We start from the raw sequence: 23,871 nt of genomic DNA, 5'->3' as shown, positions 1-23,871 counted from the left end.
AGCCACAGCTAACATTAAACATAGCAGCCACATTAAAATAAATCTATACCCTAACAGCCTAATAACCTCAGTTTCTACTACCTGATACAAGTCTAGCTTTCAATAAAAAATTGCAAGACCTGCCAAAAGGCAAGAAAAACACACCATAAAGAGACAATAATCAACAGAACCAGACTCAGATATAACACAAATATAAGAATGATCAGACATGGAATTTAAAATAACCGTTTAATATGTTAAGAATTCTAATGGAAAAAGTAGACAATATGCAAAAATGCCAGGTATGAATATCTCTTTTTTTAAAGATTTATTTATTCTACGGGGAGGAGGGGCAGAGGGAGAGAGAATCTCCAGCAGGCTCCCCACTCCAGCAGAGCCTGACTCCATGCTAACCCACAACTGTGAGATCAGGACCTGAGCCAAAATCAAGAGTCAGATGCCTAACCAACTGAGCCACCCAGGTGTCCCAGGTAAGAATATCTTAAAGTATTATCTTCCACATGTAGCTATATATCATTCTAACGAAGAATTCCTTAAGAAGGAAAATTAAAATAATAACTCAGTCTAAAGTTTAATAGTTTTAAAATTTTTCTTGAAAGTTATAAACTTCTGAAATTATTTAGTTATTTATGTTCTATGGAAATGGGAATCTGGTGTTTAGAATTATATAGACATCTGTTACAGCCAAAGCTAAAATGGAACAAAACTGGTTTTCATTTTATTTCCCTTCTCTTATATGAGCTAAATCATGGTCCCCAAATCCATATATTGAAGTCCTAATCCTCAAATGTGACAATATTTGGAGATAAGACCTACAAGGAGGTAATTAAGGTTAAATGAGACCATAAGGGTGGGATCCTAATAAAACAGAACTAGTGTCCTTATAAGAACAGACACCAGAGAGCTTTCTCTCTCTCTCTCTCTCTTTCTCCACCTTGTGAGAACACAGTGTGTAGGCAATCATATATGTAAGTCAGGAGGAGAGTCTTCACTAGAAACTGAATTGACCCACACCTAGAGCTTGGCCTTCCCAGCCTCCAGAACTGTGAGGAAATAAATTTCTGTCATTTAAGCCATGCACTCTGTCATTTTTTGTTACGATAGCCTGAGCCAACTAAGACATTTCTCTTTTCCCTTTGGCAAATTTTCAAAATAGGTGAAAGGGGCCCAAAGAAAACAGTAAGAGCTATAAGGAGAGCCAATGGCTAATTAATTCACAAACCAAAAATAAAACTCATGAATTACTGAAAGGAAATTGTTCAGCTTTCCAACAAATTTGGACATAGGTTATCCTCCCTTTCAGTTTACTTCATTGAATTGATATCTGAACTTACTATAAAAAGCATAAGAATTTGTAAGTAACTTGGAAACTACACATGTAGACAAGAATAAAAGCAAGCTCTTATTACACTAGTTAGCTTTCCCTCTCTCCTTCAACAGAAGTTATTATGTGGTAGAAAATTCTGTTTTTACAGTATATGATTTCATAACCCTGTCACGATTTGTTTGGTATCTTTTAAAGATTCAGCTTCAGGGGTGCCTGGGTGGCTCAGTCATTAAACGTCTGCCTTCAGCTCAGGTCATGATCCCAGGGTCCCTGAGATTGAGTCCCACATCGTGCTCCCTGCTCGGCGGGAAGCCTGCTTCTCCCTCTCCCACTCCCCCTGCTTGTGTTCCCTCTCTCGCTGTGTCTCTCTCTGTCAAATAAATAAATAAAATCTTCAAAAAGAAAAAAAAAAAAGATTCAGCTTCAGCTGACTGATGGAGAAATTTTTCTTAAGCCAGTACCCAAGTTTATTTTTTTTTAAAGATTTTATTTATTTATTTATTTGAGAGAGAGAATGACAGAGAGAGCATGAGAGGGGGAAGGGTCAGAGGGAGAAACCGACTCCCTGCTGAGCAGGGAGCCCGATGCGGGACTTGATCCTGGAACTGCAGGATCATGACCTGAGCCGAAGGCAGTCGCTTAACCAACTGAGCCACCCAGGCACCCAGTACCCAAGTTTATTATACACAGAGACAGTACAGACATATTTAATGTTATGTATGTTACAAAGTTCCCATTTGACTAGCCTTCAAATGCAAGGGACAGGGGTGCCTTACTTGCTGTCAGTAGAGCATGCGACTCTTGATCTCCAGGTTGTGAGTCTGAGCCCCGTGTTGGGTGTGGAGAGTACTTAAAAATAAATAAAAACTTAAAAAAAAAAAAAAAAAATTCAAGGATCAAAACTAACAGGTTTGGGCCAATGAAAATGAGTTAATATACTTTTGTACCCTACCCTTCATCTTATCCTTGCTGCTCAGTAATAATTTTATTCATCTCTGACAACTGACTTTTGCAAACAATTTCCTTTTTAGAGATGCCTAATTGGATTCTGCTACTTCCATCTCAAAAGACTTTGCTGTTGAGAAGACAGGAACCATTCAACAACTTCGGTTCTTTCAATTTTTCTCTAAACAAAAGTATTTCTTCTTCTACACTCTGTTCTTTCCAAAGCTAACAAATACCCTAATGGGTATAATGAATGAATGAATAAATTTTAACCATACCTCTGCAAGAGATGAAAAAGCTTGAAGTAAACAAAAAAGGTGGACACATGTATGACTGCTGAAAGTTTACTTCTACACAAGTGCTGTGAATCTAGAATATACCTACACAAAAATGAGGTAGGTCAGCATACTTGACAAAATATATATATAAGAAAGGCAGTGTCAGAGATTACTGCCTTTTCTGATGTTACCACATTAATGGCTAAAGTTAATTTCTCATATGCTTAGAAATTTGTTAGATTTACACAGAAAATTAGTACATTCCTATTAGAGCAAAAAGAAATTAAAAGTAGGAAAAAGGGGGTGCCTGAGTTGCGCAGTCAGTTAAGCATCTGACTCTTGGTTTCAGCTCAGGTTGTGATCTCAGAGTCATGAGATCAGAGTCTGCTTAAGATTCTCTCTCCCTCTACCTCTGCCCCTCCCTGCTCACATGTACACACACATTCTCTCTCTCAAATAAATAAATAAATCTTAAAAAAAAAAGTAGGAAAAATAACCATAAGAAGGTAAGTACTGCCAGTTTTTTTTAAAAAGTTTCCTTATTATGAAAAAATATGTTTATTATTGGGAGAACACAGAAAATACCAAAAAGAAAAAAAATTACTAGTAATCTTACCATCCTTTCATTTTCTACTCATTTTTTAAATTATAAAAATAAGACTGGACACCTGGGTGGCTCAGTTGGTTAAGTGTCTGCCTTCAGCTCAGGTCATGATCTCAGGGTCCTGGGATTGAGCCCAGCGTTGGGTTCCTTGCTCGGGGTGGCGGGGGGGGAGTCTGCTATTCCCTCTCTCACTGCCCCTCCACCCCCAGGTCGTGCACTCTCTCTCTCTCTCTCTCAAATAAATAAATAAAATCTTTTAACAAAATAAGATTTTAGGGGTGCCTGGCTGGCTCAGTCAGTAAAGTGCATGACTCTTGATCTCAGGGTTGTGAGTTCGAGCCCCATGTTGGATATGGAGATTACTTAAAAATAAAAAAAAAAATCCTTAAAAGAAATAAAATTTTATATAATGACCTTTTCAAATTATCAGATAACATATGGATATGCTACAATAATAATTGAAATGGAAAAGCCAATCTTCAAATTCAAATAGAATTACAAGGGACCCAGAATAGCCAAAATATCTTGAAAAATAAAATCTTGGAGGGCTCACACTTCCTAATATCAAAACTTACAACAAAGCTACAGTAGTCAGGAAAGTGTGGTACTGACAGAGACAGACATATAGATCAATGGAATAAAATTGAGAACCAGAGAATAAATCCATGCCCAATGAGTTGATTGATTTTTGACAAGGTCAAGACTATTCAATGGGGAAAGAATAGTCTCTTAAACAAATGCTCCTACAACTAAAAATCCACATGCCAAAGAATAAAGCAGGACTCATAGCTCAAATCATATACAAAAAATAACTCAAAATAGGGGCACCTGGGTGGCTCAGTTGTTAAGCATCTGCCTTCGGCTCAGGTCATGATCCCAGGGTCCTGGAATCGAGCCCCGCATCGGGCTCCCTGCTCCGCAGGAAGCCTGCTTCTCCCTCTCCCACTCCCTCTGCTTGTGTTCCCTCTCTTGCTGTGTCTCTCTCTGTCAAATAAATAAATAAAATCTTTAAAAAAAAAATAACTCAAAATAAATGAACAACTTAATATAAGAGGTAAAAACCATAAAACTCCTAGAAGAAAACACAAGGTAAACCTTTATGACCTTGGATTTAGCACTGAATTTTTATTTATTTAGTTTTTTTAAGATTTACTTATTTATTTTAGAGAGTGAACAGGAACAGGGGTGGGGAGGGGCAGAGGGAGAGAGAAAATCGTGAAGTAGGCTCCCTGCTAAGCACAGAGCCTGATGCGGGGCTCGATCCCAGGACCCCGAGATCATGACCTGAGCCGAAACCAAGAGTTTAACTGACTTAACTGACTAAGCCACCGAGGTACCCCACCACTGAATTTTTAGATATGACTGACACCAAAAGTATGAGCAACAAAAGAAAAATAGGCAAATTGGACTTTATGAAAACTTAAAGCTTTTGTGTGTCACAGGATACTAGCAAAGTGAAAAAAATCTATAAATTGGGGGTAATTTTTGCAAATCATTTTCTGTAAGGATTTATTATCTTGAATATATAACTCTTACAATTCAACAACAAAAACAAATAATCCAATTTAAAAATGAACAAAGGACTTTATTAGATATACAATTAAGATACACAAATGGCTAAGAAACACTTGGGAAGATTCTCAACATCACTAACATTAGGTAAATGTAAATCAAAACCACATTGAGATACCATTTCCCACCCATTAGGATGGTTATAATCATGAAGAGAAAATCTAAGCAGACCAATTATAAGAGATATTGAAGCAGTCATCAAAAACCTCCCAACAGGGGTGCTTGGGTGGCCCAGTTGGTTAGGTGTCTGCCTTTGGCTCAGGTCATGATCCCAGGGCTGGGGGATCAAGCACCACGTTAGGCTCCCTGCTCAGCGGGGAGTCTGCTTCTCCCTCTCCCTCTGCCCCTCCTCCTACACGTGCACACACTCTCTCTCTCTCAGGTAAATAAGTAAAATATTTCAATAAACAAGCAAACAAACAAAAAAACTCCAACAAAGAAAAGTCCAGCATGAGATGGCTTCACTGGTCTATTCCACCAAACATAAAAAAAGAATTAATACATATCATTTTTTTAAATCTTCCAAAACTGAAGAGTGGGGAACACTCCCAGACTCATTTTATGAGGCCAGCACTACTCTGGTACCAAAGTCAAATGAGGACACTACAAGAAAAGAATACTATAGGCCAATATCCCTAATGAATATACATGTAAAAATTCTCAACAAAATATTAGCAAACTGAACTCAACAGTATATTGAAAGGATTATACACCATGACCAAATTAGATTTATTCCTTGGATGCAGGATAGTTCAATATATGCAAATCAATCAATGTCATACACCAATTTAACAAAATGAAGGGTTAAAATCATATGATAGTTTCAACAGATATAGAAAAAGCATTTAACAAAATTCAACATCCTCCCATGATAAAAACTCTCAACAAATTGGGTCTATATGGAACATATCTCAACATAATGAGGGCCATATATGACAAACCCATAGCTAACATCATATCAATGGTGAGAAGCCAAAAGTTTTTCCTCTAAGATCAGAAACAAGACAAGAATGCCCGCTCTCACCACCTCTACTCAACACCTCTACTGATGTCTCAGCTAGAGCAATTCAGCAAGAAAAGGAAATAAAAGGCATCCACATTGAAAAGGAAGACATGAAGTGTCTATATTTGCAGATGACATACACAGAAAACTCTAAAGACTCCAAAAAAACTGTTAGGACTAATAAACAAATCCAGTAAAGTTTCAGGACACAAAATCAATATAAAAAATCAGTTGCATTTCTACACTAACAACAAACTATCAGAAAGAGAAATTAAGAAGAAAATCTGATTTACAATAGCATCAAAAAGAATAAAATAGGAACAAATTTAACCAAAGAAATGAGGGATCTCTACAGTGAAAACTACAAAACATTGCTGAAAGAAATTGAAGAAGACACAAATAAATGGAAAGATATCCCATGTTCATATTGGAAGAATTAATATTGTTAAAATATCCACACTACCCAAAGTGATCTACAGAGTCAGTGCAACCCCTATCAAAATTCCAATGGCATTTTTCACAGAAATAGAAAAAAAAAAAAATCCTAAAATTTATATGGAACCAAAAAAGATTCTGACTAGTTAAAGCAATCTTGAGCAAGAAGAGCAAAGCTGGAGGAATCGTACTTTCTGATTTCAAACTATATTATAAAGCTATAATAATCAAAACAGTATGGTATTGCCATAAAAAACAGACACATAGATCAATGGAACAGAACAGAGAGCCCAGAAATAAACCTATGCATGTATGATCAATTAATTTTTGACAAAAGCACTAAGAATGTACAATGATGAAAGGATAGTCTGTTCAGTAAATGGCGCTAGAAAAAAATGGATATTCACATACAAAAGAACAAAACTGGATCCCTACCTTACACCATACACAAAAATCTACTCAAAATGGATTAAAGACTTGAATGTAAAAACCGAAACCTAAAACTCCTAGAAGAAAACATAGGTGGTAAGTTCCTTGACATTGGTTTGGCAATGACTTTTTAGATTTGACACTAAAAGCAAACGCAACAAAAGCAAAAATAAGGTAAGACTACATCTTCAGAGCTTCTGCACAGCAAAAGAAAACATCAACAGTATGAAAAGGTAATGTACTGAATGAGAGAAATATCTGCAAACCACATAGCCAATAAGGGGTTAATATGCAAAATATAGAAGAACTCATATAACTCAGTAGCAAGAAAATAAATAAAAACTTTTAAATGGGCCAAGGACCTGACTAGTCATTTTTCCAAAGAAGATATATAAATGACTAATAGACATATATATTCAAAGGAAACAAAATCACTATCTCCAAGAGATGTCTATACTACCATACCTTGTTCACTGCAGTATTATTCACGATAGTCAAGATATAGAAACAATCTTTTTTTTTAAAAGATTTTATTTATTTATTTGAGAGGGGGGAGGGGGCAGATAGAGAGAGAAGTAGACTGTCTGCTGAGCAGGGACCCCCCGCCGAGATCAAGACCTGAGCCGAAGTCAGATGCTTAACTGACTGAGCCAGCCAGGCACCCCTATAGAAACAATCTTAAGTGTCCACTGATGGATGGATAAAGAAAATGTGATATGTATATATATATATACACATACACATATACACACACATTATGTTCATTATATACACACACACATATATATTATGTATATACTATATGTAACATATGCATAGTATATATGAAATACAGCATATCATTTACACATAGAATTTTTTTTTTTTTAAGTTGAACTTATAGAAACAAAGAGCAGAATGGTGGTGGTCAGGGGCTAGGGGGCAAGGGAAATGGGGAGAAGCTGTAATAGGGTACAAATTTTTAGCTATAAGTGCTGAGATCCAATGTAAAGGTAACTTTATGAAGTGATATATGTATTTCTTTTTGAATTCCATCAAACATTTATTTTTTTTATTATGTTCAGTTAGCCAACATATAGTACATCATTAGTTTTTGATGTATTGTTCAACAATTCACTAGTTGCGTATAACACACAGTGCTCATTACAACACGTGCCCTCCTTAATACCCACCACCTGGTTACCCCATCCCCCCCATCCCCCTCCCTTCTGTAACACTCAGTTTGTTTCTCGGAGTCCAGAGTCTCTCATGGTTTGTCTCCTTCTCTGATTTCTTCCCATTCAGTTTTCCCTCCCTTTGTGATAGATTAATTAATTAATTAATTAATGTGATATATACATTAATTATGGGATTCCTTTCACAAAATATATGTATATCAACTGTTCACATTATACACTTTATTTTTTTTTTTTTTAAAGATTTTATTTATTTGACAGAGAGAAAGACAGCCAGAGAGGGAACACAAGCAGGGGGAGTGGGAGAGGGAGAAGCAGGCTTCCCATGGAGCAGGGAGCCCGATGTGGGGCTCGATCCCAGGACCCTGGGATCATGACCTGAGCCGAAGGCAGACGCTTAACGACTGAGCCACCCAGGCGCCCCACACATTATACACTTTAAATATATTACATTTTTGTCAATTATACCTCAATAAAACTGGAAAATAAAATACTTAAAAATAAAATAAAAGCCACCATGGCAGCACTTTGAAGGAAAAACAAACAAAAAAATGTATTTTGATCTGTAAAACTTCTTGGGGCGCCTGGGTGGCTCAGTCATGGGGTGTCTGCCTTCGGCTCAGATCATGATCCCAGGGTCCTGGGAGAACCCTGCATCGGGCTCCCTGCTCCGCAGGGAGACTGCTTCTCCCTCTCCCACTCCCCCTGCTTGTGTTCCTTCTCTCGCTGTGTCTCTCTCTGTCAAATAAATAAATAAAATCTTAAAAAAATAATAAAACTTCTCAATAAGAAATATCAAAGATAATAAAGGTGAAAAATAAAATTCAAAAGGAATTTTGATACAAAGACTGAGTATACTAACAGCACAATTAAGTGTCTTATGATGGTAATAACTGTTAATAACAAATAAAGTAAGAGAATGAAGATTTCACATATAAGGAGTAGGTCAAAGGAGTTAGAACAGTAGATACCAAAAGCATAGAGCCCTAAGAATGGTTTATAGGGAAAATGCTAAACATGCAAAAGCAAGAAACAGGATTGTGCGAAAGTCAATAGGGTCAACAGTGCTGACGCGCATTGAAAGGGAAGAAAGTGCAGAAAAAGGAGGGGCTGGGGGATAAAAAAAATTCTAGGAACATGAACATTACTATTAAAAAATGGAATAAAAAAAGAGCCAAGCAGTTCCTTGTGGTTTTTGTACATTGTACACACTTCCAATAAACAGGGCATCTGGTTCACTGATAAGAACTTTTTAAGGCCCTATAGCATAACCTAGACAACTCCAGAAAGCAACTTATACCTCATCTGCATGATTATGCAAAGTTGTTTCACAGTTGGAGTTTTAACTTTGTGAAAATGACAGAAGAAAGCACTTCAAATTTGATTTACCTAGGTTAAAAGCTCAGAGGGCAAAAGTGAAGTAGTACTTCCCCTGAAGAAGAAAACAAAAAGAAAACTCAAAAGGGAAGAGGGTAATCTATAAAACAAAATAGTAAAGAAGACAGACAAAGCAGGCAATAGCAGTCAAAATTGTCAGACAAAGAGAGCATGCTTCAGAAGATCAGTTTGGTGTCAGTATTCCAAACTTCCATTAATCACCTCAAAACGTATACCTCCACCTCAACCTCTTTCCCTCTTGCCTCCTTCACCCTGAAAACAAAGGATTCTTTTAACTGTCTGTGTCCTTAAGAATTTTCCAAATCGTGTTATTCCTTATTCCTGCCCTCTAGTGTCCAAAGATAAAATATACTGCTCTTAGCTAAGACTAATTTTTTCACCTGTTCCAACCTTCATCCCACCTGTTCCATCATCATCAGTCCCCTCCCTTGGTTGTATTATCAACTTCTCTCTCTTTACTAGCTTCCTTCTTCAACATATAAACGTGCTCAGGTTCTTTCCATCTTAAAAATACAAAAGCTCTGCCTCTACCCTGCAACCACTTCATACTCATTAACCAGAATGAGCTTTTCCAACACACAAACCCAATTAATTTGATATTCTTGCTGAAAAATCCCTTAAGAGTTCCCCATTACCTGCAGAAAAATTTTCAAAATACTAAGATTTTATTTCTCACCAACAAATGTTCCCTCACTGGGCCATATTCTGTCATGGACTTACCCAAGTTATTTATAATTTTTCCATTTATTCCTCAGATACCTGTGACTTATTCTCCAATATTTGGCACAAAAAACACTGCCTCATATTTCCTGCCTGTACTCTCAGACTGAGATACCAATCTTTTGTCAGTGTTCTCTTTCTATCCTCCCATGACTTCTCATGCATCCTATGGTGTAATCTGTTTTTTCTTGTCTGTCACCTTCTCTATACCATGAGTAAACTGAGAGTGAAGACTGACTTGTTCAGCTCTGTAGCGACACCTTTCACAGTTTTCAATAAATAACTATTAAATGAATGAATGATAGATCAGCAGCAAAGACACCAAAAAGCTGATGCTGTAAACCAAGTGTGAAGCATCAAACACTTCAAAACTCATTGAAATGTGTTCAAATTTTAATATTTTACAACATCAAAAGCAATTGTTTTATGGGGCTTACAAGGGAGCCAACAAAATAGCCTGTCTTCCCCTGGGCCTTGTTATATGCAGACATGGATCATCTCACTATCAATCTAAGGATGAGCAGACACAAGGAAAGGCAGTGCTAAAGATGATGCAGAGAAATGGAATCAGAGCCTTGATTTAACTACATTTGATCACTGCTTTATCTCTCAACTTTTCCTGCTGGATGAATCAAGTTCTCTTTATTATTTAAACCCTAATCTTTTAAACTCAAACTAATTGAGTAAAGTTAATTGCAAAATGGCCCCAAATTCCTCCCATCCCTCTCTGCACACCCCTTTGCAATATGACTTAACCCCTCTTTCGTAGAAGAGATGTAGTCTCTTTCTCCAGTCCTTGAATCTGGGCTTGCTATACGACTTATTTTGGCTAACTGGACATTAGCAAATATGACATAGCAGAAGCTTTAAAAGTGCTTGTGCATTGGGGCTTTCCCTTTCTTGCTACCAAGAACCTGGACTACGAAGTCAAGAAGCCCTGGAGACTGAAATACCACATGTAGAGAGAGGCTACAGCTCTTCCAGGCAAGGTTTTAGACATGTGAGTGAGGCCATCCTAGCACATCCGGCCATAATAAATCCAGCCCCAGCTGACAAGAAATGCCTCACCAACACACAGAATGTTGAGAAATAAGTATTTGTGCCTTTACATCACTAAATTTTGGATAGTTTATTACACAGTGTTATTGACTGGATGTTTGTGTCCCCGCCAAATGTATATGTTGAAGCCTTAATCCTCAGAGTGGCTGTCCTTGGAAATGGGGACTTTGATGAAGTAATTAGGGTTAAATGAGGTCATAAGCGTGGGGCCCTGATAGAACGGGATTAGTGCCCTACTAAGAAGAGACACCTGATTTCTTTCTTTCTCTCTCTCCACCAACTACAAGCCAAGAATAGACTCCTCATCTGAAACTGACTTTGCTGGACCTCAATCTGAGACTTCTAGACTCCAGAACTTTTTTTTTTTTTTAATTTTTTTTTTTTTTTTTTTAAGATTTTATTTATTTGCAAGAGAGAGAATGAGAGACAGAGAGCATGAGAGGGAGGAGGGTCAGAGGGAGAAGCAGACTCCCTGCCGAGCAGGGAGCCCGATGTGGGACTCGATCCCGGGACTCCAGGATCATGACCTGAGCCGAAGGCAGTCGCTTAACCAACTGAGCCACCCAGGCGCCCCAGACTCCAGAACTTTTAGAAAATAAATGTCTGTCATTTAAGCCATCCAATCTGTGGTATTTTGTTATGGTAGCCCAAGCAGACTAATACATACAGCACAGTGAACTGACATAATGAGTCTTAGCACCAGCCCTGCTAATTATTTTTAAAAGATTACTATTAAGGGGGGCCTGGGTGGCTCAGTCAGTTAAGCGTCTGCCTTTGGCTCAGGTCATGATCCCAGGGTCCTGGGTTCGAGGCCCAAGGTCGTGTCCGGCTTCCCGCTCAGCGGGGAGTCTGCTTCTCCCTCTCCCCTGTTCATGCTCTCTCGCACTCTCTCTCTCTCCATCTCTCTCTCTAAAATAAATAAATAAAATCTTTTAAAAAAAGATAACTACCAAAAAACTATTATTTTTTGAGATGTAAATCAAGTTTTAATTTTTGGTTTAAGCTAATAACAGGTTGCCTTTTGTTGTTTTAGCTCTTCATCTACTATTACTGAACCTTGAAAGTTCTTTTCTGAATGTCTAAGATTGGACAGAGTAAAAAATGTTGCATCTATCCATCAAAATAGAACTTTGCTACTGTCACAGGGTCCTAGAACAATGTATTTACATTAATTCATTCAAATATTTGAGCACCTACTATTTAACTTGGCAATAGCTGTAATAAGGATGAAAGAAAACATAATCCCAGCTCTGAACTCTATTGAAGGAAAGAAACAAACAAAATGGACCATTTGTAGTATAGGTTATAGACTTTCATAGGTGCTTTCCACTTTCATATCATCTACAGCTTCATATTTTATACACTAATACCCCAAAACCACCTTTCCAAGTACCAAATCAGGCTTTCAGATATAAGTACATTAATAACTTCACGGCACAGTATGGTGGTACTGCCAGTTTTGTTATTTTACCAATACAGCAAAATGTATACCATTATTTATCTATTTTATTAGTTCAGGGAATATTTATCTGTTACCACAAATTTTATATTATTTTGTTTTTATTTTTTAAAATTCAGGAAAATGATAAAATCAAAAGGCTGACAGCAGTGATAACACAATAAGGAAAAGATGGAACTCAAGTATACTGAAAGCAGGAATCTTTGGTCAGCTGACCATGTGCTAAATTTTTAAGTAAAGGACACTATATAACCATAGGGTATATATAAAAGACAAATAGAAGTAATAAAAGAAGTGGAGACATCCTTGGAATTATGAACTGTTGATTATGAATACAATACTAGTAATCCATATACAAAAGAAGCATCATGGGTCCACAGAGCTCTTGATGAAATGTTATAGATTCCTTAATCTTTTCAAGATGTCAAAATGAGAATATGAGATAAGAAATTACTTGCAAAAATTAGTCAGAATAGGTAAATCTATAAAGTGGATTAGCGGTTGCCTGGGGCTGGAGTGAATGGGAGAAATGGGGAGTGACTCTTAACAGGCACAGAGTTTCTTTTTGAGTGATGAAAATGTCCTAAAACTGATTGTGGTGATGGTCGCACATCTCTAAATACTATAAACTAATGAACTGTAAGCTTTACATGGGTGAATTATATGGTATGTGAATTATATCTCAAAAAATATATTGCTGATTAAAGCTTTAACTTGAGGGGCGCCTGGGTGGCTCAGTCAGTTAAGCGTCCAACTCTTGATTTCAGCTCAGGTCATAATCTCAGGGTAGTGAGATTGAGCCTGGCTTCAGGCTCTGCACTCAGCCAGAAGTCGGAGTCTGCTTGAGATTCTCTCCCTGTCCTTTTGCCCCTCTCCCTGCTTGTGTGCTCTCTCTCTAAAATAAGTAAACCTTAAAAAAAAAAAAAGCTTTAACTTGGAAGCCTCAACAGTTAAAAAGATAAGAATATGTCAATGTTTAGTATTGACATAATCTAGGCTCTTCTTGTTTTAAATAATCATGTCCTTTATTCCAAGATTTAAAAAGAAGTAAAACACTTTTACCATACAAAATTATAATTTTTTACTCCCTTGGAAATAGAACATTCTCCCTGAAACAAGTAAATCTATTGTCCAACCTGTATACCCTCTACTTTCATACAGATTTTCAGGAATACATGTAAGTAGTAGATAGCCTCTATAACATAGTAAATCCTATAATCAAAGTATGAATAAAGAGGTAAGGAAGTACAGTGATTGGAATAAATCATCCTTACAGAGTTTACTATTATCTCTTTAATTAGAGAACTTTCCTAACAATCTGCAACTTACCTTCATCATAACATTTAGTGCATATTTTTGATCTTCTCGCCTTGCTGCAGCTTTTGCTTCTGCAGCTTCTTTTGCTCTTTCTTGTGCTTGTAAAATAGATTTCTCCCTTATTCTTTGCATCATCTCTTTGTCAACTAAAACAAGAAATATCACTAAATTAGGATTATGATGAATGTTTTACTTAGGAGAAAACTGCTTAACATACTGATCCAGGATGTGATGGTGGGAGGGGGGACCAAACTTCACATGGAGAGATGAAAACATTTCTCACTATTAAACTGGCCAAGCTAACATTAAAAAGTAAGCAAGCAACTATAACAGCAATTAATTACTACAGAGGGAGAGAACGAGAGAGAGAGAGAAAATACGAATGAGAGAAAGTGGGAACAAAAGAAAGGGAGAATAAGAGGGGGAATGAGAGGTGCCTGGGTGGCTCAGTGGGTTAAGCATCTGCCTTCAACTCGGGTCATGATCCTGAAGTCCCAGGATCGAGTCCCACTTCTGGCTCCCTGCTCAGTAGGGAGTCTGCTTCTCCCTCTGCCTGCTGCTCCCCTTGCTTGTGTTCTCTTGTTCTCTCTGTGAAATAAATAAATAAAATCTTTTAAAAAGTGGGGGGAATGATGAGGACACGGAGAGGGATATAAAAGGGAGAGAGGGTAGTGAAATGAGAGGGGGGATGTGGTAAAGAGAAGGGGATGGGACAGGATAGAGGGAAAGAGTACACATTTATCCTTCTCCACTCTGTCAAGAAACCAGGGCTATTTGCTTATAAACCTAATCACAATAAATCATCACTATGGGGTCTCCTAGAAGAGAAGAAGAGGTTTTTTTTGTGATATACAATATCACAAAAATATATATACTTCTTCATTAATGCATTAATATATACCAACAAGTGTAATAAATACTATAATTTCAAAGTAGTGAGTATAAAAGATAAATGTACTTTGTGATATAAATGTATTTGTGATACTTCTTGATACAGCTGTTTGTTGCCTACATTCATGATTGAAGGGAATGCTAAATTTTAGTTATCGGTTAAAAAAAAGTCTGGAATTTTAATTTTCAAAGAAATTGCCTTAAAAAGGAAAAGGAAAAAAAAAAGCATGGAATCTTTTCTCATTCAAGATCTTGACTAGGACTTAGGACTGGAATTAAGTCTGAAGCCTCTCCCAACCCTCCTCCTGTTTAATAACAGAGTGACAGACAACTGGACCAGATTCAGGGGTAAACTAAAAGAACCTACTTTCACATCTAAAAGAAATGAAAAGTATACCAAGAAAAAACTTCAGGAAAAAATTAAGCAAATATATTCTGAAAGATGAGGAAAACGTGGCGTATAGATTGGATCTAGTTCCACACACTTTATGTGAAAAACAATCTTGTTAAAGAAATAATTTCACTGAGTTGCTGTGTAACTGAGTTTGATTTCTAAAAGAATCTCAAACCTGGTTTTTGAAGTAAAATCAATACTCATTACTTATTACATAAACTAGTTTTAAGACTGTTTTGATTAGTCTAAATCAGAGGTTGGCATACCATGGCCAAATCTAACTTGCTGCCTGTTTTCCTCTAGCACACAAGCTAAGAATAATTTTTACATTTTTAAATAGTTGAAAAATCAAAATAATATGACATATAAAAATTAGATAAAATTCAAATTTTGGTGTCCATATATATGTATTGTCTATTGGCTGCTTTTGTGCTACCATAGCAGAACTAAGTAATTGTGACTGAGACCATGGGGCTTATAATATTCAAAATACTATCTGGTCCTTTACAGAAAAAATTTGTTAAGCTTTGGTTTAAATAGTCAAAATTTGGAATGGATGACCATATTACCATGAAAGAGAAGAATCAAGTAGGTGTGAATTGCAAGCAGATGTATAGAACAGAGAGGAAGATCATGATTAGGAAAGAAAATTCCCTTCCCACTCCTGGAAAAGACAGCCAAGCAGGTTAAGAAGAGAATTTGACATAGAAGAAAGTGTCATGTAGGGAAAAGTAACAGGTTTCCTGATAGGATTCTTCTTCTTTTTTTTTTTTTTTTTTTAGATTTTTATTTATTTACTTGTGGGAGACAGAGAGAGAGAGAGAGAGAGCGCGCACAAGCAGGGGGTAGCGGCAGGCAGAGGGAGAAGCAGGCTCCCCACTGAGCAAGGAGCCCGATGTGGGACTCGATCCCAGGACCCTGGGATCATGACCTGAGCCGAAGGCAGATACTTAACCAACTAAGCCACCCAGGCATTCCATGATTCTTCTTTATATCTTAACAAGTTGGCAGACAGAATGTTTCCTGGAGACACACACACACACACACACACACACACACACACACACACACACACATTTAAGTCAGTGTTCTCAAGCCTGGTCAGTCATCAGAATCACCTGGGGTCCCACCACTCCCAATCTGTTTATTTTAAAATAAGCCATTATAATAGGTGATGATTCTGGTCCCATATTACTTTAAAATTAAGATTATCAATAAGAATTGAAATAAATTAAAGTGTTTACATTTGATCTTAGGTAAGAAGTCAGAATACCCTGGGTGTGTTTCACGACATAGTCCCAGGCCCCATCTCAGACTTACTGAATCACAAAGGAAGGAGTGAGTAGGACAGCAAGAATCTGGTTTTTAAAAACTCTTCAGTTAGTCTGGAACTCACTAAAGAGCTAAAGTAACCTGGCTATGGTAATCTACCTTAGCCAGTATTTTCTGAGCTGAATACTAGACTTTACAGAAAAATTCTATCTGGTCCTGGGGATTACAAAATTAGATTTCACTGCAAGATATCAAGAAAGAATTAATATAAAGAATGACTGCAGGGTGCCTAGCTGGCTCAGTTGGAAGAGCATGTGACTCTTGATCTCGGGGTCATGAGTTGGAGCCCCATGTTGGATGTAGAGATTACTAAAAAAATAAATTAAAAAAAAATGACTGCAATCTCCCCATTCTCAGTAGTTCCTACTGAAGACTTAATGCCAGAGGCCTACGAGAAATTTCAGGCAGTAGATATAAAGCCCTAGAATACATGACAACTAGAACAGGGAGGAAGAAAATAAAGGTAAAGCAGTAGAGGGCAATTACGATCCACAAAGCCAATCGCGGCAGAAGAATACTCATTAAGAGTACAGAGAATAGGGGATCTCAGCTTTGCACATTATAACCCCTGAAAAGCTTTTCCCACTCACAGAAATTGATTTGATTGGTCTAGGGTGAGTTTCAGACATGTGTATTATTTACAAGTTTTGCAGGTGATTCAAATATGTAGCCAGGGTTAAGAACCACTGCTCTAGAGTCAAACTGCTAAAGCTCCAGTTCCAGTCTGCCACTTACTAGTTGTGTGACCTGTGCCAATTATTCAATCCTTCTGTACCTTACTAGCCTCACCTTAAAAAAAAAAAAAAAAAAAAACGGGGGTGGGAGGGCGGTAACCTAAGTAATAGGTTGTTCTGAGGATTACCAGATGCATTAATGCCTAATACAAAATAAGTGCTCAATAAAGATCATATCAAGAGGCCTTATCCTCTGAAGACACAAGCCCACACCTGCTTGAGAACTATTACAAATGTGCTCTAACTTTTGAATTATTCAATCTTTAAGTTATTTAAGTGGTTGCTGAAGCACTATGTCATTTAAATCATGCTCACGTTCCTACTTTTTCTTCTAGAAGAGAAACAATTGTTCTGAAAAAAAATTTTAAGGTATAAAATATAAAAAGCACAACCAGATGAACATCTTTTAATAAAAAAACTTACCACCTGACACAGAAAGGGTCTCCCACATGGCCACTTCTTTTTTATACAAGGTGAATACAATAGTGTCATTCCCAATCTTGGCTTTGCTGTTTTCATCGTCTATGGGCGCATACAGAAACACTTCAAATAAAAATGGAGAAAAGTTGACCTATTCAGAAGGGGGTAAACGGAGGTTAATTTAGTTACACGAAATAAAGACACAGCCGTTAAGAAACAAATGATAGAGACCAAGATCATTTTCTTAAATGCTGCTATAAATTTACTCGATTAACAAGGCATATGAAGAAATCCTGGATAAAAATCATCTCTGGTCTGATGACATCTGTCTAAAGATGAGGTATCACCTCATGGGATTCGGTTTAAAAAAAAAATAGAACTAAATTTTAGGATGCTTATCTGCAAGAACGCGCCTGCGGCGTGTACATAGAAGCGCTCTTAGAAGCTTCGGAACACACCCCCGGGGACCCGGCAGGCACAACTCGAGTTCCTACCTTCAAATAGTTTTCCGTGCAGAACACGTCCACGTCTCTGACGCAGACGCCCCGGAGAGGCACAGAGATAAACACCGCAGTCTTCGTCTGCTGCCAGCTGTAATCGCTAACCTGCAGCGGCATCCCGCGAGGTGTCTGAACAAGAGGATGCGGATGGTTAGGACTAGCCACCTGCTCGGTTGCTAGGGAAGCCGGGGTTACCACGCACCAGCCCTTCCGGGTCAGGCCGGGCCGCGGCGCCCCGCGTTCCCAGCGTGCCCCGGGCGCGCCTCTGCGACCGCCCCGCAAACTCCTCTCGTGACGGCCCGGGCGTCCTGGCGCGGGCGATAGACCCCTCCTGTGGCTATTATCCGTTCCCTGGGGCCTGAGTGAATCACCGAAGAAATAGGCCTTCATTTTAAGAAAAGAGCCTTGCGCCTGAGAATGCAAAAAAAGAAAAAGAAAAAAAGGAGTTACCAGAGGGACCAGACCTGTAAGAAGCAGGTGCACCGCCCCCGCGCCTAGCAGCCCTGGCCTTTTGTGCTGAGGAAGGCTGTCAGAACATCATTTGGTGTTCCTGTTTTGGAAATTACCTGGGAGCTTGGCCTTACTATTGTAGTGGTCCAAATCCTCTCAACTGTAAGGCCACCAAAAGATCGTAGGTAGGGTTCACTACATGGTTTAAGACCTGGGAAGAAGTGGCATTATGACTCATGTGACAAACGCTTGGCTGCAGCTCATCTGTAGGATAGCTTGGATTTACACGGATACATTTTACAATTGCTTAAGAAGACTTAGTTCTGGAAGGAAACTTGAAGGTGATGTAGTTCATCCTGCATATTTAAGGAATTTGAGACCCACACACTTAACCCCATTGCCACTTAGATTAGTGGCAGAATCGTGATTAAAATCCTGCTCTCTTAACTCCCATTGCAATGATCTTTGCCCAGGCTGCGTTCTCTAGACTCAGTTTATAAGTTACTGGAATTTGATGTTTAAAAAAGAAAACAAGGGTGGCTCAGTCCCTTGGGCATCTGACTCTTGGTTTCCACTGGGGTCCTGATTTCAGGGTGGAGAGAGCAGAGAGGCCTGGGCTGCGTGCTTTGGGAAGAGTCTTTGTGAGGTTCTCTGCCTCTCCCTCTGCCTCTCCCCTCGCCCCTCTCTCTAAAATAAATAAAATACTTTTTTTTTAAAGAAAAAAAAAAGACAGAGTGAATTTACATGAAATTTAAGCACCTATGAACTACTTGCCACCTATGGATTTGGATTTTAAACTTTTTACTTTTGCAGGCCATTAAAACAAATTTCAAACCTCCTGAAAATATCCTTGAGAACAGTTTAGGAGCAGTAGACTTGGAAGAAAAAAATATCATCTTTTCCCCAAACAGGCCACCCCTCAGTACCTTATCTTATTTTGTCGGAGGTTCATCATCTCAAGGTTCTGTAACTTTGACTACTGGGAGCCATTCTTAGATTTCTTTCCCTTTGTCCTCACTTTTGGCATTTTCTCCCCTTTGATTCTATTCTTACTTTTACCATTTTGTTTCAGACTTTCCTGTGTCTTCAAAAGAGAGGATTTATGCACTTCTTTCATATAAAATTTTAAAGGCTAGATTCTCTGACTATATAAAAAGTGAGATAATGTATGTATGGAAGATAATGAAAGGGATACATTGTGTCATTTGGGGCTTTTAAAAAATCTGTTAGCAATCACTTTGTTAAAGCACATACACACTTCTGCAGTTAAATTGTTCTCTGGACTACCATAGTCTTACTAAATTTTCTATACGCTGAATGAATTATCTTTTTAAAAAATTTGGTAAGTTTTATTACTGAATCATTGTTTCAACTGATAGCAACTTAAAACATTAACTTTTAATGTTGTTTTATGGTTTATGTATTTATCTAAACAGTGTTTCACAGCCTTGAAACATTCAATCTTAAAGTCTTAAACTATTTCTTATTACATATTAAAAATGAAAGAGATTTAATTTAACCCATGTATAGATAGAAGTTTGATATATGGTAGCGGTAGCTCTGCATGTAAGTGGGGAAAAGCACAGAAAGGAATGGCTATTGAATACATTATTGCTATGAGAAATGGTTACCACATTTAAAAAAATGAGATTAGAGGGGCGCCTGGGTGGCTCAGTCGTTAAGCGTCTGCCTTCGGCTCAGGTCATGATCCCAGGGTCCTGGGATCGAGCCCCGCATCGGGCTCCCTGCTCCGCGGGAAGCCTGCTTCTCCCTCTCCCACTCCCCCTGCTTGTGTTCCCTCTCTCTCTGTGTCTCTCTCTGTCAAATAAATAAATAAAATCTTTAAAAAATAAATAAATAAATAAATAAAAATAAAATAAAAAATGAGATTAGATTTCTACATGCATATGGTGTCATACACAAAGATGATTTTCAGATGAACTAAAGACAAAAATTTAGATATTAGAAATACATATCTAGCAAAAAATACATATCCATAGATCTTGGACTAAGACAGGAATTCTTAAATATGATATAAAAAGCACTAGCCATAAAGGGAAAAAACTGAAAACTTGAACTAAAACTAAGAACTCGTGTTCATCAAAAGGCACAACAAGGCATGTGAAGATATTTTACATATAAACCCTTCAGCCAAAGACCACAGACACACATGTACTTGAACAAGTTGAGTTAGGTACTCACTGAGCAAGGTAGAACACACACCATTGGGTGTCTCAGTAAGAGGATGTTAGAATTTAGGGAAAGGTCTAAGGGAAGGAGGGTTCCCTCTTTTTTTTAAGGTTTTATTTATTTGACAGAGAGAGCACAATCAGGGGGAGCAGCAGAGGGAGGGAGAAGCAGGCTCTCCACTGAGCAGGGAGCCCAATGCAGGGCTCAATCCCAGGACCCTGGGGTCATGACCTGAGCCAAAGGCAGATGCTTAGCCAACTTATCCAACCAGGCACCCCAGGAAGATTCCCTCTAGATGGGTCCTTTCAGGAAGCGAGGGTAATTCTATGACTAAAGAAGTGACTCTTCATAGCAGTTTCCTAGCAAAAACCTGAAAACAAGCCAAATGTCTATCAATAGTTTTTATTCACAAAACAGAATATCATAGAACAGTGAAAATGAATTAATTATAGCTATACACTGGATGGATGAGTGAGAATAAGTCATCTATTGGTTAAAAATTCCTTCCTATGTGGTAAAACTATAAAGGAAAGTAGGGCACAAGAAAGGACAATGATTAACTCCTAGGTGAAGGTCTTGCCAATGGGACCCTTTGTGAGCTGATTTCCACTGCATGAATTAAGATAGAGTTTCTCAGAGTGTGGTCCCTTGACCATAATATCAGCATTCCCTGGGAACTTTCTAGAAATACAAAATCCCAGACCCCAGTCCTGGTCTACAGAAATTCTAGATGTGGGACCCAGCAATCTGCATTTTAACATGCCCACTAGGTAATTCTGACCCATACCAAAGTTAGAACCACTAGGTTAAGGGCTAGGTTTTATTGGTGAAAAAGGAAGCTTGTTTACAAAACTAAGGAAAAAACACAGGTTCCCCCATTCTGCCATCATCTCAAGGAGAAGTATATTGGGGCCAGAGCACTATGTTGGATCTTCAGTGTGAGTTTGCATTATAGGAGAGGAATTCCATCCCCTTTTTGCTCTCCCTTCTTGCAGGGCAAACGTGAAAGGAATCTTGTCAGGAAAATCACTGGGGTACCAGGCAGTCTTGGTTTAGGTGCAACTATTTATAAGATTTGTCCAAGAGGGGCACCTGGATGGCTCAGTCGGTTAGGCATCTGGCTCTTGATTTCTGCTGAGATCATGATCTCATGGTTGTGGGACTGAGCCCCACATCAGGCTCCACACTCAGCAGGGAGTCTGCTTAGGATTCTCTCTCCCTCTGCCCCTCCCTCTGCAGTGCTCTCTCTCTCTCTAAAATAAATAAATAAATCTTAAAAAAAAAAAAAAAGACTTGTCCAAGAAAGTCAGCTACCCAGTGTCTGCATATCTTGAGTCACATGGAAAGTCTTAGTTGGAAGAAAGTAATAGTACCATGGCCAGCTGAGTTCAGATGCAGTCCCTCTCACTGGGAGACCAGAGGTCCAGGTCCTATTGGCTGGTTCCCTAAGAAAACCCAGAGAGAACATCCAAAATCATTTTTGTTTGATTCTGTTAATTACATCAAAGTAAGCCATCAGAGAGCACAAAAGAAATTGCCAAGTTATATTTCTCCCTCTCTCTGTCTCTCTAATTTTGGGTGATGGATATGTACTACTTGTATTGTGATTCATAACTTAAATATACAAATATCTGCATCATTTTGTATGTAACAAGTATTATAAAATTAAAGTAAAAATTTAAAAACTAGCTCTATGGTAGAGGAAGGTCTCTATTTTCTCCTTACATATTGTGAGGTTCTTAGGGAGTGAAAATGTACATTATGAAGCAACAATTAAATCTGATTTATTATTCTTAACCTAAAATTAAGTAACTATAATTTTGTTTATTTTTGATGGTCATATTATCATATTTGGCCATGGGGAAATGTTGATTATGATTTTTAATACCATTCCAGAATTTTAAAAGCCTTTTAAAAATCCTTATTCTTAGAACAAGATGATTTAGACCAACTACAAAAGTTTTTTTTTGCTCTAGGAAATGGAATCAGTCTTTCTACAAGAAACCTTAATTCTTTTTAATGGAGAATAGCATTTCAGACCAAAATCTATGCAATAGATTTTAAATGCATTAGTTATTTTACTATTTTAAATTTGGGCTTTAGAAAAAGACAATGTGGTTTACAATTAGACAGAATATATAGTTAGAGCTCATTTAGAATGTATAAAGTGACTATTCTTTTCCTTTTATTTTTGGTCCATATATCTTAGATTTATACTTATGGAGTATAGATCTTGATGATTTTTTTCTATTAGATTGCTTTAGCACAATATCAATTATTTAATTTTTTTAAAAAGTCTGATCTAACATACAAAGAGCTTGAAAGTCACCACTCTATCTTATGTAAAAAGCTGAACAAAATAAAAAATCAGCAACTCTTCTTAGATCCATAAAAAAAGTGAGGTCACAGAGCAAATCACTACCCCCAAAATTGGAGAGATCAACAAATGAATACAGAGAATCATAACCAATCAGAGAAGAAACCTCCATGGGAACAGTGTCAAGGTAGGAAAACCTGAACTGTAGGTGACAAATTGCTGCTCACTGTGGGTAAGTCTCAGACATAAAAACTCCAGGGGGACCCAGTGATCAGGGAGCCCCTACACTTTTATGAGTTTTACTTCCCGAAGCTGTACCAGGTTCTCACAGTCAATATCAGAGAAAAATCTCCCAGTGCTCTCAACAGGGGGAGGGGAAAAGGAACTATTTTGAAATATGCGAGAGCATTCTGTTCTTCTTAGCAAGATCTGCCTTCAGAAGAAACTATTTAACCAGATCCTAATCTGCTGGGCTTTTATCAGAGTTTAACTGAATTTATACCATCAAATGCATATGTTAGGGAAGAAGAAAAATCTAAAGTCATGCATCCAAGCTTCCACCTTATGCAACCAGGAAAACAAGGAGTAAATTAAATCTGAAGTAAGCAGGAAAAAAAAAAAAAGAATAAAAATTAGAGCAGAAATCAATGGAATTGGAAACAGGAACTCAATAGAGAAGATCAATAAAACAGAGTTGGTTTTGAAAAGATCAACAAAATCGACAAACCTCTAGTCAGGCTAACTAAGAAAAAAAGAGAGAGGACACAAATTACTAATATCAAAAACAAAAGAGGGGACGTCACTACAAATTCCATGAATAGCAAAAGGATAATAAAGGAATACTATGAACAACTCAATGCCTATAATTTTGATAACCTCATTGAATTGGACCAATTCACTGAAGGACACAATCTCTCAAAAC

General features: G+C 37.8%; 1 protein-coding gene across 3 annotated transcripts in view; it reads right to left on the bottom strand.

Moving 5' to 3' along the window:
• Positions 1–18,368, bottom strand: part of DNAAF4 (dynein axonemal assembly factor 4) — a 58,550-nt gene extending 40,182 nt beyond the window's left edge. The window contains exons 1-3 of one of the 3 annotated variants that reach the window (XM_078079311.1): positions 17,987–18,368; positions 17,499–17,643; positions 13,734–13,867 (exon numbers count right to left, since the gene is read on the bottom strand). In XM_078079311.1, coding sequence (XP_077935437.1) covers positions 13,734–13,867; positions 17,499–17,643; positions 17,987–18,109 — 402 coding nt within the window. In that variant the 5' untranslated portion in view covers positions 18,110–18,368. Of the gene's footprint in view, positions 1–13,733; positions 13,868–17,495; positions 17,644–17,986 lie in introns of all 3 variants that reach the window. The other 2 variants (XM_078079312.1, XM_036078264.2) reach the window with 2 other exon arrangements.
• Positions 18,369–23,871: the final 5,503 nt, after the last annotated feature.

The sequence above is a fragment of the Halichoerus grypus genome, chromosome 8 (genome assembly GCF_964656455.1).
Source record: "Halichoerus grypus chromosome 8, mHalGry1.hap1.1, whole genome shotgun sequence".
Classification (NCBI taxonomy): Eukaryota; Metazoa; Chordata; class Mammalia; order Carnivora; family Phocidae; genus Halichoerus; species Halichoerus grypus.
This window is presented reverse-complemented; position numbering and strand designations above follow the sequence as displayed.